The following is a 12883-nucleotide window of genomic DNA, read 5'->3' on the forward strand; positions in this document are numbered from 1 at the left end:
CTGGGCATAACGATAAATACAAAGAACCATTATTTGGCGCGGTACAGTCTCCCTCTGCGTTTGACAGAAATACCACCTAACATTAAATTAAAGTGAGAAATTCCTCGGGTCCGAAAGACCAGCTCTCTTGGTACGGGAATGATCCATTTCGGTGCAGCCCCCTGAGTTATGTCCTATGTTGCGTAATCATTCTACAGTGGCTCGAGCCGTCGACGGGCACCAGTAGGCTACTTAAGCGTAATAGTGTCATTAGCGTCTGGTTTTGAACTGACCACGGACTCGAAGTTCTGTCATCTCCATCAGTTGACCGTTATCCAGCCAAGGTTCCCGAGTTAGCCTACTTCCAAGGCCGTACAAAGTGTAATTAACACATCAGACTGCCTTCTCGAATAGGCGATTTCAGAGGGGTTGAAAGATTGCCGTTGTCGGCAAGCAAATCAGTAAAACAGACATCCTTTTCAAAGTGCCTGCTAAACCCACCTTTAGCCCACCCCGAGCAACACAAAAGTGCTGATGGATATACATCATGACTACAAGTGGATGCCATAATCTTCTCTGGGTCATGGCTTAACAACTTTTCTCCAGCGCGCGTCTGGTGAAACGCCGCTTTGAAAGAGATAACCGGTTTGACCTCTCGGATTAGGAGTTAACGGTGAATGAATACGACATTATAGTGCTCTGCCAGATGTTTGCCACGTCATAAATTCAAATTACAAGATTTAAAATGCAATCGAGGTCAGAACAGAGCGGAGGAAGCAATGCTATTTAGATCAGGTATCAAACGGTATTTGTTTTCACAATACCCTTGTTATGTGCTGAATGCATCCATATACATTTCCTGAACATGTCCCGTGAAACAAAAATATATTATGTCTGTGGGTAAATTAAATCAACCGTAAAATGTTAAAATCAGTTACCAGAGTCATCAAACCTCCCTATATCAAATAGGCCATCATATATTTTACAGGCGACTTCCCATTAAGTGTTTTTTTTTTTGCAAAAGCATTCCATCGGAGTGTTTACGATAGGCTATTGTTTTGAATCATGTTTAAAAACACAATAAGAACGTGTTTAGTTTTGCAAGCAACCAAAATGGAAAATTTGGGGGGAAATGATAGTGGGAACGCATCCCAAAGATGAAAAGCACAAGTTTCCGACTTTTCCGGATAAACATCCATCACAGGACAGTTAACTGACGCATCATATTTTGGCCATACAGAACTCACAGTAACAGCAAAGACGAACCTGCACTGCAGAACACAACTTGTATATGCCTGTGTGGTTTTTTTGTTTTGGGTTTAACGTTGTTTGGTTACACATCACAACTTCTGGGGTTGCTGTCGATGTGGCCGGATTGCAGCTAACAGAGATTCTCGAGAAACCGACCCCACGAGTTCACAGAATTGATTTTGTCGAAGTCATCACTAGCCCATACTTAACCGCACAGAAGCTGCGGCAGCATGTTTTTCGACAAGCCAAATGACAGAAATCACTCGTCACCGACGTAGAGATAGAAACAAAAAAACTAGCTTTTCGCCAACATGTCAAGACTGCACATGCTAAAGTTGGTGTGTTCAGAGTTAGCCACGTAAAACGTAGACGAGACTATACAAGACAAACGCACCCTAGAATCCAAATAGCCTACCGGGTCATTTCTATCAGTCCCGCATCGCGAAGCTGACACACCGTGACAGAATGCACGTTTAGTTAAGCGACTTAATAGACCACGGAACACCGCGTGGACATTGTTCAAGAAATGCCTTAACTGTGAAACGGGCCCTTCTGGGGGAAAGACTCGCTGACTGCCTTGGGCTGACAGGGTGGAAACGCCGCTGCAGCGAGCTTGCCGTTACACGTCTCAAAAGTCAGCATTAGGTAGCATATAACTTCAAAGACATATTTTTAAAAATTCGCAATGTGAATGATGTAGGCAATCGGACGAAACAATGACCACTTTTGGTATCGATGAAATGTGTTGTTCAGCTGGTTAAAACAGTCAAACTAGCACATTGGTTCTTACCAAGATATTGTCGGATTTCCAGAAGAATTTTCGGGGGTCCTCCGTTCAACTGATAGAACAGTGAACCAAAACAGAACAGGAATAAGGTAGCCATGCAGAAACCATAATCACGCAGTGAAAATCGTAACAAAGTCGCAGAAAGCCAGTTGCTCCTCTTGTTGTTCCGATCTCTAGTGTGATTTAAGGTCTGATTTTTGTGGTGGGGACTGTTGCTGTAATTCTTCATCATCTCCTCCTCACATAAAGTCGCCGAGAATGGTAGTCATCCATCCGCCTCTGAAAAGTAAAACTTTTTGCTTTGATATCATTTGAAAGTAGGCTAACTACTAGCTAAGTCGAAAACGCACGCATCTGTCCCACGATACGTGTTTACGCCGTTTCCCGTTCCCTGTCCTATCCACGTCTGGACAAATTCTGCGAACGAAGTCGCGAGTCCATCCTACTCCTCTCAGCCTTTCGGGTTTAGTAGCGGTGTCAGATTACTGAACGGGGAGGAAAAAGTTCATCAGTTTAATTTGAGTCGCTCTTGGTTTTTCTGTTTTTGCGCGCGACAGCGACCTCTTGCGGCTACTATGAAAATGTCCAATGTAAGGGGTCCGCTTATTTAGTAGCCTATCAAAGGCCTGCTTATTTCGTATGGAGGCAATAGAACAGGCTACTACGCCGGTATCAGTGTTCAATTCCATAAATCGACCAGCTGTATTTTTTGGCTGGATCGCAACAGCGGGGCCAGCCGTATACACGCGAATGTCTGTGATTGAGTGAGTGATGAAGTTACACCGCGCATGTCTGTGACTGAGCGACTGACTGATGAAGTTACACCATTGGTCGGCGGGTTCGGTCCAGCCATATACTAGGTTTTGACCTGGTGTTGTTTTAATAGAAGTCAAATGTGTGAATGAGAGAGAGAATGAATATGTGTATGCCTATGGTGATGAAGATTATGAAGATTGCTGTAAACTGTTATTAGTAGAGGGGCCCTGGTTGCAGTAGCCCAATAGATTTTATTGTTGTTACTGAACCTGTTGCTTTAGACCTTGACTCAAACGCTATACCTGTGCTTGTAAAAACAAAACAAGTTCAACATAACATGATTTAGTAGTGAGTATTGTGTATTGTCATGTGCAGATTTGCATCCGGACAGAGTATTGTAACTTGCCACAGCATTTATGCACATATTTATTTGTACTACAAAAAATAAAATAAAATAAATAAATGAAAAAACAAACAAGGAAACAGACAAAAACACATATAGTCTCTTCACTGGAAATTCTCTGTTTTATGAACTATAGTATTTTTAGACAAGATCAGAAGTTATGTTTAATAGATTGCGTTTGGACGAAGAGCCACTTTCTGTCTAAAAATGCCACACACAGAAAAAATTCTGTAGACGTGCATCTGTGCAAACAGACGTTCAGTAAAAAATTTTCAATGTAACCCATAGTTTTCTTCTGGGTAAATTTACAAGTGATTATATGTTCTAATAATAAAAAGCTTGGTTACATGGCTAATAATAAAATATGAAATGAGCGTGCGATTGAAGTTTTTTACGCTCTGAAGGTCACCGTGGAAACCCTGAAACCAGGAAGTTGGTAGGGAGGGGGGAGTTATTCTGAGGCTGCCGAATTTCAGCGCACATGTGAGCACCAGTCCGTGCGGTTTCGGTGGGGGGAGGAGGAAATGGGGGGGGGGGGGAATGCTGCTCGACTTTAATCCTTTAGGCTCTAAATTCCTGTAGGGATGTGGGATGTTGTATCTCATGATCTTTTTTTGGACAAAACTTGGGCCCCGATTGGCATACGACAGACACGTGCAAATGTGGCCGTCGAGGCCAGCAGCACTGCTGTTTTTTCGGCCTGGAGATGCACACCATCCACGCTGCCTCTTACCTGCCCCTTACCTGCAGTCCTTACCTGCAGACGTTACCTGTAGTCCTCCTGATGCTCGCAGTCCAGCAGGCAGCCAAGTTTTTGCAGGCTAATTAACAGCAGCAGGGGGCTTTCACAACGAGTTTTGCCGAAGTCGGCCATTATGCTGTGTTTTGAACTTTGCTCACCCAGGGCCTTAGGCTTGCCGTGCAAAGAGGAAGTGTTCACGGACAAACAACTTATTACAGTTGATTTCTGTTTTTTTTTCCTGCTCACTACAATCAGGGGCATAACCGGGACTTAAAAAATAACGAGGTCAAGAGACTCGCTGGGGTGGGGTGAGGTGGTGTGGGGTGGGGGGTTAGGCTGGGGTATGACCTTTTCCCCTTTAATTTCGTCATTTAATTCAGGAGGCATTTTAGTGTGTAAATTCTGTACATATGCCTCTAGATTAGGCTTATATTTGAGAAATACCATTAATTCCCCCTCCCACCCCCAAATCAATTGCAACTGATGTTCTCGCCAAAGAATGAAATGAAATATAGGCTTTGGAAATGGACATGGAAAAAAAAAAGTTTAAAAATGTCCTCAATGTCAATGGTAGTTACGGCCCTGACTACAGTACCTTCTCTGCATCGGGCAAATTAGTCCCACCGTTTTGCGTCACTGCCATCAATTGGCAGCGCATTATCGCGAAAGTGCGTCAGACCAGGCAGACAGTATGGCTGACATGCCAGTTTTGCATCAGAGCCAAACGTTTTGCAGTCCACCTTCCCTCAGATTGCAGCTGGATATGTTATTCTGTGCTGGATCAGGTGACTTGGTCTCGTGCCCTCTGTGTTGATTGGCTGACTTCTGAACACAAGTGACGGCATGTGCGTGAGGCTAGGCTGCTGCAGTTAGGAAGCTCGCCCACCGCATATTTTTATTCAGAGATATACCGAATACACGCCAAGAATAAATTAATGGTTTGAAAGTCTAGCAGTCCTCATTGAGGGGATTTGAGGTAAGCATGTGGATGTAAATGACTAGGTCACTGGGTCCCTCACGCGCGGTACATAATAAGAAACAGAGTAAAATCATGTTTTAATAGATGTCGCGCTGGAAGGCAGATGCTCGCGTAACTGAACGCAAATGGTGAATTCAGACCATTGTGACGTCGGTGGGGCTAAAGATATTTTTTTCTTCTTCCTGGAAACCGGAACGCCTTGTTCAGAATTACAGCCCACGATGAAGGCAAGGCCCTATATTCTGCACCGTAAGATGATTTTTCTGCTGTAGGTTTGCAAAGTGATCTATGGATTATAAGTATTATGTATTATAATCCGAAAACTGATGATAGGGTTGTAGCAGTATCCATGGTAACTGACTACCCACAATGCAGTTTGGCCCAAGTTGGTGACATAAATAAAATGCGCATGAAATGACAATGACCTTACCGAAATTATAGACATTGGTGGAATGTTTATGTAAAATGAATAAAGTGAGCTGTTATTGATGCCAAGAAAGGTTTTATTATATTTCAGAATGACAAATAGTTATAGACCTTTTTTTGTTTCAATACACAAGCAAATCTTTATAGACAATTATTAGCTAGCTGAAACTGCATAAAGTAATTTTTACACTTATATTTTACAATACATACTGTAGCTTTCACTGGCTATATGCAAGAGGGTATTGCTATTTGTATAGTACAGCTAATAATTACATTTGATATGAAAAGCAAAAGAAAAAGAAAAGAAAAAAGAAAATAACTTATTTAAATATCAATTACATATACAGAATGTGCAACATTTGTTAATCATTTCATATATGTAATTATGTTTTTTTTCTTTATGACAAGGCAAAAAAATCATTGGAAGTAATTAATTTGAACACAGATTAATTGTTGAGTAATTGCATTATGTGACTACATCAGTGACTACTTGGCACTCGGAACTCCGCAAAACCGATTTATTCAAAATGTCAAATATAACCCGTGCTCGCTGACCACCGAAACATTCCAGCATGCACCGTCAATGAAAACCTTGCATTTCGGAGAATTTTCCATTAAAAAAAAAAGTTGATTTGATTGTAAAGTGCATTTAATGGCAACAGTTTTTTTTTAAAAAGAAAAAAAAAGTATAATAAGAAGAGTACAGGTGTTGGATATCAGGATTGCTAAAAAGAGTTTTTTTTCCGAGCATCATGGGAAAAAAAACAAAACATCAAACGAATCGAGTGGGCAGCGCACAGGCGTCACACTGTCAGTATGCATTTCACGCTATATAAGACGTGAATAAGTTTTAAAAAAATAAAAGAAATGCAGAGTAATATTAGATAAAACAAACATTAAAAACACGCTAAATGGATTCGTAGCCCAGGCTGATCAGTGAAACTGCGGTATCCCTGATGATGTACGCCCAAGTTCTCGAGCCACCGGCAGCCCCAAAATCGTTCCCAGACCTATCAGGTGAGTCAAACGTGTCCCGTTGCTATGGTTACGCGTGGCCGCGGTGCTCCAAAGCATCCTTGTCTGGACTCGGTCGCCATGGAGAAGGCGGCCCGGTCAGATGCTGGAATGTGTCAGCACTGACAGGCCACTGGTGGAGCAGGAAGCGGTTTCCACGGTTTCGCCAAAATGTTGACAAATTGGCCCATAATGAAAAACAGACCTGCACGCCTGTTGTCTAACTGCAATGAGGCTTGTACTTATCGTCCTCATATATTGAAGAGGTGGGGTGGGGGGGCATTGAAATGAATATTGAAATGAATGTGTGCAAGAAACAAAACACACACACTCACTACGGTGAGCCACCACAAGCCCCTCTGGCTACCAAACACACATAAGACTTGATGCTATTTCTGAACTCAGTATTGTGGTCAAAGTGCATTGCAGTTAGACCGAACATGCCTGGCAGTGTGAGGGTGTCTTGCAGTGTAGAAAGGGGTCTACTGCTCTGGAGTAACACAGATGTGGACTGCTCTAGTTTATAGCTGTGCAGTGAGCTCTTCCGACTTAAAAAAAAAACAATTTAAAAGTAAAAACCTGTATATAAGGGTGCCTTTCTTTAGTACGTCTGACCCTGAGTCTGTACGGAATATCCCCACTCAACTCTTTCTGCAATGGAATACGATGCATAAAATGTGTACGCGCGTGCTGCATTGACGTCTGTGCTTACAATCAACGCCCGGAGAGGCCCGTCTTCCTGCAATAAAGCACGAACAGCTGCTGCTCGCATGACTTCTCTCCTTTTGTGGCCTACTACAATCGATCAGAAGTTGATTCTAGAAAAAATAAAAAAGGTTATAAGGTACGACCGTTCACGCCATATTCATATTCCACGAAGAATTATGTGCATTTGGCTGCTTAATGTAAATGTCGGTCGGCCATTTTGAATTTTGAGCAGTTTTAATTGGTCAGTGAAGCGGGCACAAGAACCTGCTTGGGCTGGAGAGAACCGTCAAGAACCATAGAGCCTTAACTGCACGTTTCAAGTTTGCACATTCCTGTAAACATTCTGCGCTTATCTTTAAAAAAAAAAAAAAACAAAAACAAACTAAAATTAAGCCTTTCTTCCTGAAGTTTCAATGGTGTCACCATGCTTAGGACCCACAATGCACTAGGGGGATGTTCTTGACACTGCAGTGAACTGGTGAACCATTTAAAAAATACATCTGAAATAAATTATTTCATACTGCTGTGCTTGAGAAACAGCCACTACACTAACAAAAAAAAAAACAAAAACAAAAAAAAAAAAGACTTTTTCCAGCTTAGGAGAGCACTTTAGTCTCACCAAGTCACTGACCAAAGAAACTAAGAGTTCAGATAAGATACTTTACCGCAAGTTACCACACTCAGAAGTATTGCATTGTGTTTACACTGCAAGTTATTATATATGCAATATGCAAGTATTGGGAAAATGTAGACGACGACCGGGTAATTTGTGATAACCAAACTCGAGTACACAGATAGATATTTATTAAACTGTTTGTACATATTTTTTGTAAGGCAACATAAAATTAGCGTGGTAGATATCAAGACTATTGCTTGTAAGAAAAGCTGATCTCCCATGAAACACTGGTAGTACTTTGTATGAAGCCATGAAGGGACTATACATTGAAGGATTACATGCGCCCTTATTATATTTCGTCTTTAAGATCAAGACCGTCAAGATATCCCACTGATTCGTGACGATGCCTGTTTGAGCTCACAGTGGCCCGTAGGATCTGGTACGTTAAACTGAAATCTCCAGCATCTACCGTGCAGTGAACACCGAACTCTACAAGAAATCTTTTCATATTTGGTGACCTGACAATAAAAAAACAAAGACAACATTATTCTGCAATGGCAATATCAGTTATCTCAAGATAATGGATTGAAATATTTGATTTGCTTTTGTATTTTACAGTTTTGCTTTGTAGTATTTCTATGCAGAAGACACATCCTTCAATATATAGCTAAATTTCTGACTTTGAATTACTGCTGTAAAGAAAGAACTATATGGTTAAAAAAAGATTGCTTTGGCCAAGCTACAGACTCTCGCCGTTTTTTAGTGCTACGGCAAGCAAAAGAGACCAAAATTAAGCAAACAACAAAAGTCTCTTATCTTTATAAAAAACTGAAATTTCAAAAAAAGAAAAAAAAAAAAAAACAACAACCCTGTGCTGTTTCTTCAAAGGCAGTTCTGTCTTCCACATTAAGACCAGCACTCATTTTTAAAGGAACCGTTATCCAAAGAGATTAATGTTAAAAACTTTTTTTTTTTTTTTTTACATTTTCATTTTTAAAAAAAGGCCTCCAAACTTCTCTTCTTGGCATTCTGCTGTCAATCTCAGTCACTCAGTCAAAACGTCATCGTAAACATCTGGAAAGAGGGAAAATAGAAGGAAAAAGAGAAAAAAAAAGAAAAAAAGTCTCCCGCTTCTTTCTCCGCGGGTTTGAGGTCCCTTTACATCGCGGCTGCCCCCAGTCGCAGCCCCATTACAAGCAGAGTCTGCATTGCTGCTGCTGCAGGTCCCCAGGCAGCGCAGGTATTGCGACGGTCGGTGCGTTTCCAAGGCGACGTTTTTTTTTGTTTGTTTGTTTTTTCCCCCTCCCCCCCACGCGTTACGACTCGGCGCTCTGGGCCTGCACCCGCCGCGCCTCGGCCAGCAGGCGGCGCACGTGGCGCTCCTCCCTCACGCCCGCCTCCAGCGCCGCCGCCTCCGTCAGGGCGGAGACCCGGGCCAGCGAGTCGTAGCCCGCCGACAGGAAGTGGCCGGCGTACATGGGCAGCCCGATCGACGTCAGCCAGTCCGTCACCGTGCCGGCCTGCCCCTGCGACGCCGACTTCCTGCACATCTCCGTCAGGCCGCCAGACGGGATCTGGGGGGGGAGAGATTGGTTTGACGTTAAAAACATGACCCCCCTACTGATAGTAAAAAATATTTACCTCAGAATGTTCAATAACAGACTCTCCGTAGTCACTCACGGCAGTCAAATGAAATACCCCACGAGTTGCATTCGCTGCACTAGTTACACGCAGGCACTGTGACAGCCTGAACACGGAAATGGCCCATTTGAGCATATGCTGGGGCCGCATTTAAATAGAGAACAGGCCAAAGAGAGAACGTGTTTTCTCATACAGTGGGCCGCAGTCTCAGGGAAATCTCCGTCTGGGAAATCACCGCTGTCTCTCTAACTCCTTCCTCCCTGGCTTTTAACGGGGGGGTGGGGGTGGGGGGGGGGCACTCACCGCCATGCGGTGCTGCTTGCGGAGCTCTGTGACGCGGATCTGGTCCATGGCGGGGGCCACGTCCTTCAGCGGCTGCTCCAGGTCCTCCGCGTACCTCTGGACCAGAGACTGGGGGATCCCACAGCGGCCGTGCTGCAAGAAACGGGTCAGAGTGGGGGGGGGGGGGTCAAACCAAATTCCCAGGAGGGGCTGTGCCATGTACACAGATTTCCATGTAGTTTCCTTTCAGTCAACAGCCAATCAGAGCCTTGAGAACAAGGTTGTGTGGATGTGGATGTGGATATTTTAGCCAATCACTGAACCAAGCAGAGAGCACCACACAAACCAGCGAACACTGCGGCCCTCCAGGACTGGAGTTTGACACCTGCCGGTTACAGTGAGCCACACATGACAAACACAGAATTTGTGTTTCGGTTCTAGGTCAGCATAGCTAACTTACATTCAGGGCTTTAGTGATTTTGCATGTGCACTTGCTGCCCTGGGAATGACATTTGCCAGGCCTTGCCAGGAGCGGTTAGTCACATAACCGCGGTAAATGAAGTTATGGTCACTTGCATTAGGCTCTACCCCTCTAGTCTACAGCTAGCTACAGTTAGCTTTAATCAGATTATTGTGGGTAATGTTTGCTTAAAGCAGTTCTAACAGCTTTCCACATTTATTACACATTACAAGGGTTTTCTTTCCACTTCACCCCCAATCCCTTTAAAAATATATTTGAAGACAAATAAAGCGAAGTGTAAAAAATTAGTTTTTAAAAACCAAAAGAAAACCGGTCTGTCATCAAGGGTGGTCCGTTACATAGCTTCACTTAAAGGGACCGCAGGACGAGAATGGCTGTTTACTAAATGCTCGTGTCATCACTGGATTTTTCTCAGCCGGAGTAGCTGCCGTTTGCGTACGGCATAAACACGTTTTCCTCATTTCGAAGTTACGAGCGTCCTGCCCTGTCCTTCATTTATCGGGACGCAGCAGACGCATGCAATCTGCTGAAAAGAACTCATTACGTTGAGTTGCTCTGGCACCGTCGCGTGCCAAAAAAAACAAAGCCAGGCTTCCGTGCGACGACGCGGAGTTTAACATCAAAACACCGTCTCAGCAGTTTCATATTTCATATTAATTAGGGCACGGGCCGGGGGGGGGGGGGGAACAGGAGCAAGGCGAGATGCGCGGGGACGTCCTGTTCAATGTGTAGAAGAGGGCTGTAAATTCGTAAGGATTCCGGTAATGCATCGTGAATGGGGACAGATTGGGGACAAGATGGCGGCTCCATCTAGACCAATTGCTAGCCACAGCGATGTGGAACTATGTTCTGAACTATATTAGATTTTTCCCCCCAAAAAAAGACCTTTCACATATTTCCAATTTACTGCTGTATATTCCCATAGGCTGAGCTCACAGATTTGATGGATTAACCCTGAAACGCAGCTCTGGCCTGCGAGCCTGTGGTCTGTAAAAGATATTCCATGCTTCTGTTTCTGGACCACAGAACGCGCGCGTGTGTGTGTGTGTGTGTGTGCGTGTGGTTAACCTGGCATTACGCGGAACCGTTAAGAGGCACTTAGGCTCCTGGCAGAGGAACAATAGGCCTCAAAGCCTGCGTTTCCTCAGCGAAACCGAGCCCGTAAAGTTAACGGATCGCACTGTTATTTCTGTAGCTATTTCCCTCCAACAACAGCTCTCCCCCCACCCCCTACCGCCATACCACAGTATCACAGACACCAGCGCTGGCCAGTATCATTACTGGGCCCAGTAAAAGCGGTCATTGTGATGATAAATGAGGTTGTTATTGTCCATGAAACCATTTCGAACGCTCTGTGCTAAGAACTCTAAAATTGCTGCTCTTTTCAACTTTTTTTTTTTTTTAAACTGAAACTAGCATTTTCAAAATTAGCATCAGTAAAGGAACGACTCAAAAAATTACTTGGGTGAAAAATCATCATAATTTACAATACGCAATTCGGAGGAGTACAAGGCCACGACGCAGTGATGTTTTTGGATACGGTCGTCGTGTTAGCGGAGACACACGTAGCGGGCGACGCTAAGGCGGTTGGGTTGCCGCGGTGACGGCGCGCTCACCTTGTCGGAGTACGGCTCCTCGGTGAGGTCGATGCCCTCGGCCTCCAGCCTGTCCTCCAGGAGGGACTCCAGGTTGGGCGCCCTGGCGTGCGAGATCTTCCGGCCGACGGCCGCCTTGACCCCGTGGATCTGCGGGCAGGCCGACTCGGGCAGGTCCGACAGCCAGGGCGGGGGCGCCGCCGGGGGCGTCCCGGGCTCCTCCGGGGACGTGGGGCAGGAGCGGGCCGCCTCGGACGGGCTGGCGGGGGTGCTGGCGGGGGTCCCGGCCGTATTCGCGGGCGCGGCGGGCGCTCCGGGGCCGGGCAGGAGCAGAGGCGGGTGGCACAGCCCGTTGGCCAGTCGCTCCCGGGACTTTTTGACGGGCACCGGAGGGGGCACCGGCGCCTTTTTCGGGTGAGTCCGCGTGCTCTTACCCCCCCGGGCCAGCTGCGCGGGGGGGGAGGCGGGGCCGGCCGCCGCGACCGACTCCACCGCCGACGGCGACTCGGGGCTGCCCGGGGGGGGCCCGCCGACGACCGGCCGTGCGGGGGGGCCAGGCGGATCCGACGGGCCCTTAAGGCACACGGGGGGTACCCCCTCTTCCCTCTCGGGGCCCGGGGCGGGGCGGAGGAGCTCCGGGGGGGCGGGGCTCTTGTTCCCGTCGAAGGCCTGCTCCCAGTGGAGGTCCCCCAGGGAGCGCGAGCGCTTCCACATCTCCCGGACGGAGCAGGGCGCGGGGGGGGCGCCCTCGTCCAGGCCCTCGCAGCTGCGGCTGGGCGGGATCCGGAGGAGCCGCCGGGACCCCCCCTTCTTCAGGCTCAGCAGGCCCAGGCCCTTGATGGAGGGCTTGAGGAAGAAGTGCTTGCCGAATTTGCGCTCCTTCTTCCCCTGCTGCTGCAGGGCCTCGGTGGACCGGGTCATGGGCAGGGTGGGGTAGTCCGGGGAGTGGAGCCGGGCCGACTCGAACCCCGACGACGTCCGGCTGGAGCGGGACGCCTTTCTGCTCTTACCTGAAACAGACAGGCCAGACACACCTTTAGACCTTACACACGCACGCACACACACACACACACACGCTCGCTCTCTCCTCCTCCGTCTATCACTCTCTCCTCCATTCCAAACTTCTCCCCCCTTTCCTGGCTGCGGTGGACGCCCTGGCAACAGACTCCGCCGTTTTTTTTTCCCCCCAACAAAGTCGTCGATGACGATGTACAGCGTACGTG

General features: G+C 46.4%; 2 protein-coding genes across 11 annotated transcripts in view; both read right to left on the minus strand.

Moving 5' to 3' along the window:
- usta (uronyl 2-sulfotransferase a) overlaps nucleotides 1-2559 on the minus strand; it is a 71472-nt gene extending 68913 nt beyond the window's left edge. Inside the window, exon 1 of one of the 2 annotated variants that reach the window (XM_064340461.1) lies at nucleotides 2021-2559. In XM_064340461.1, coding sequence (XP_064196531.1) covers nucleotides 2021-2249 — 229 coding nt within the window. In that variant the 5' untranslated portion in view covers nucleotides 2250-2559. The remainder of the gene's footprint in view (nucleotides 1-2020) is intronic. The other variant, XM_064340462.1, reaches the window with a different exon arrangement.
- A 2820-nt stretch (nucleotides 2560-5379) lies between these two features.
- The window catches only part of sash1a (SAM and SH3 domain containing 1a), a 310513-nt gene continuing 303009 nt past the window's right edge, over nucleotides 5380-12883 (minus strand). For all 9 annotated transcript variants that reach the window (XM_064340471.1, XM_064340469.1, XM_064340464.1 and 6 more), the window contains 3 exons: nucleotides 11682-12670; nucleotides 9606-9737; nucleotides 5380-9235 (listed from right to left, as the gene is read on the minus strand). In XM_064340471.1, the coding sequence (XP_064196541.1) occupies nucleotides 8978-9235; nucleotides 9606-9737; nucleotides 11682-12670 (1379 nt within the window). In that variant the 3' untranslated portion in view covers nucleotides 5380-8977. The remainder of the gene's footprint in view (nucleotides 9236-9605; nucleotides 9738-11681; nucleotides 12671-12883) is intronic.

This window comes from Anguilla rostrata, chromosome 6 (genome assembly GCF_018555375.3).
Source record: "Anguilla rostrata isolate EN2019 chromosome 6, ASM1855537v3, whole genome shotgun sequence".
Taxonomy (NCBI): domain Eukaryota; kingdom Metazoa; phylum Chordata; class Actinopteri; order Anguilliformes; family Anguillidae; genus Anguilla; species Anguilla rostrata.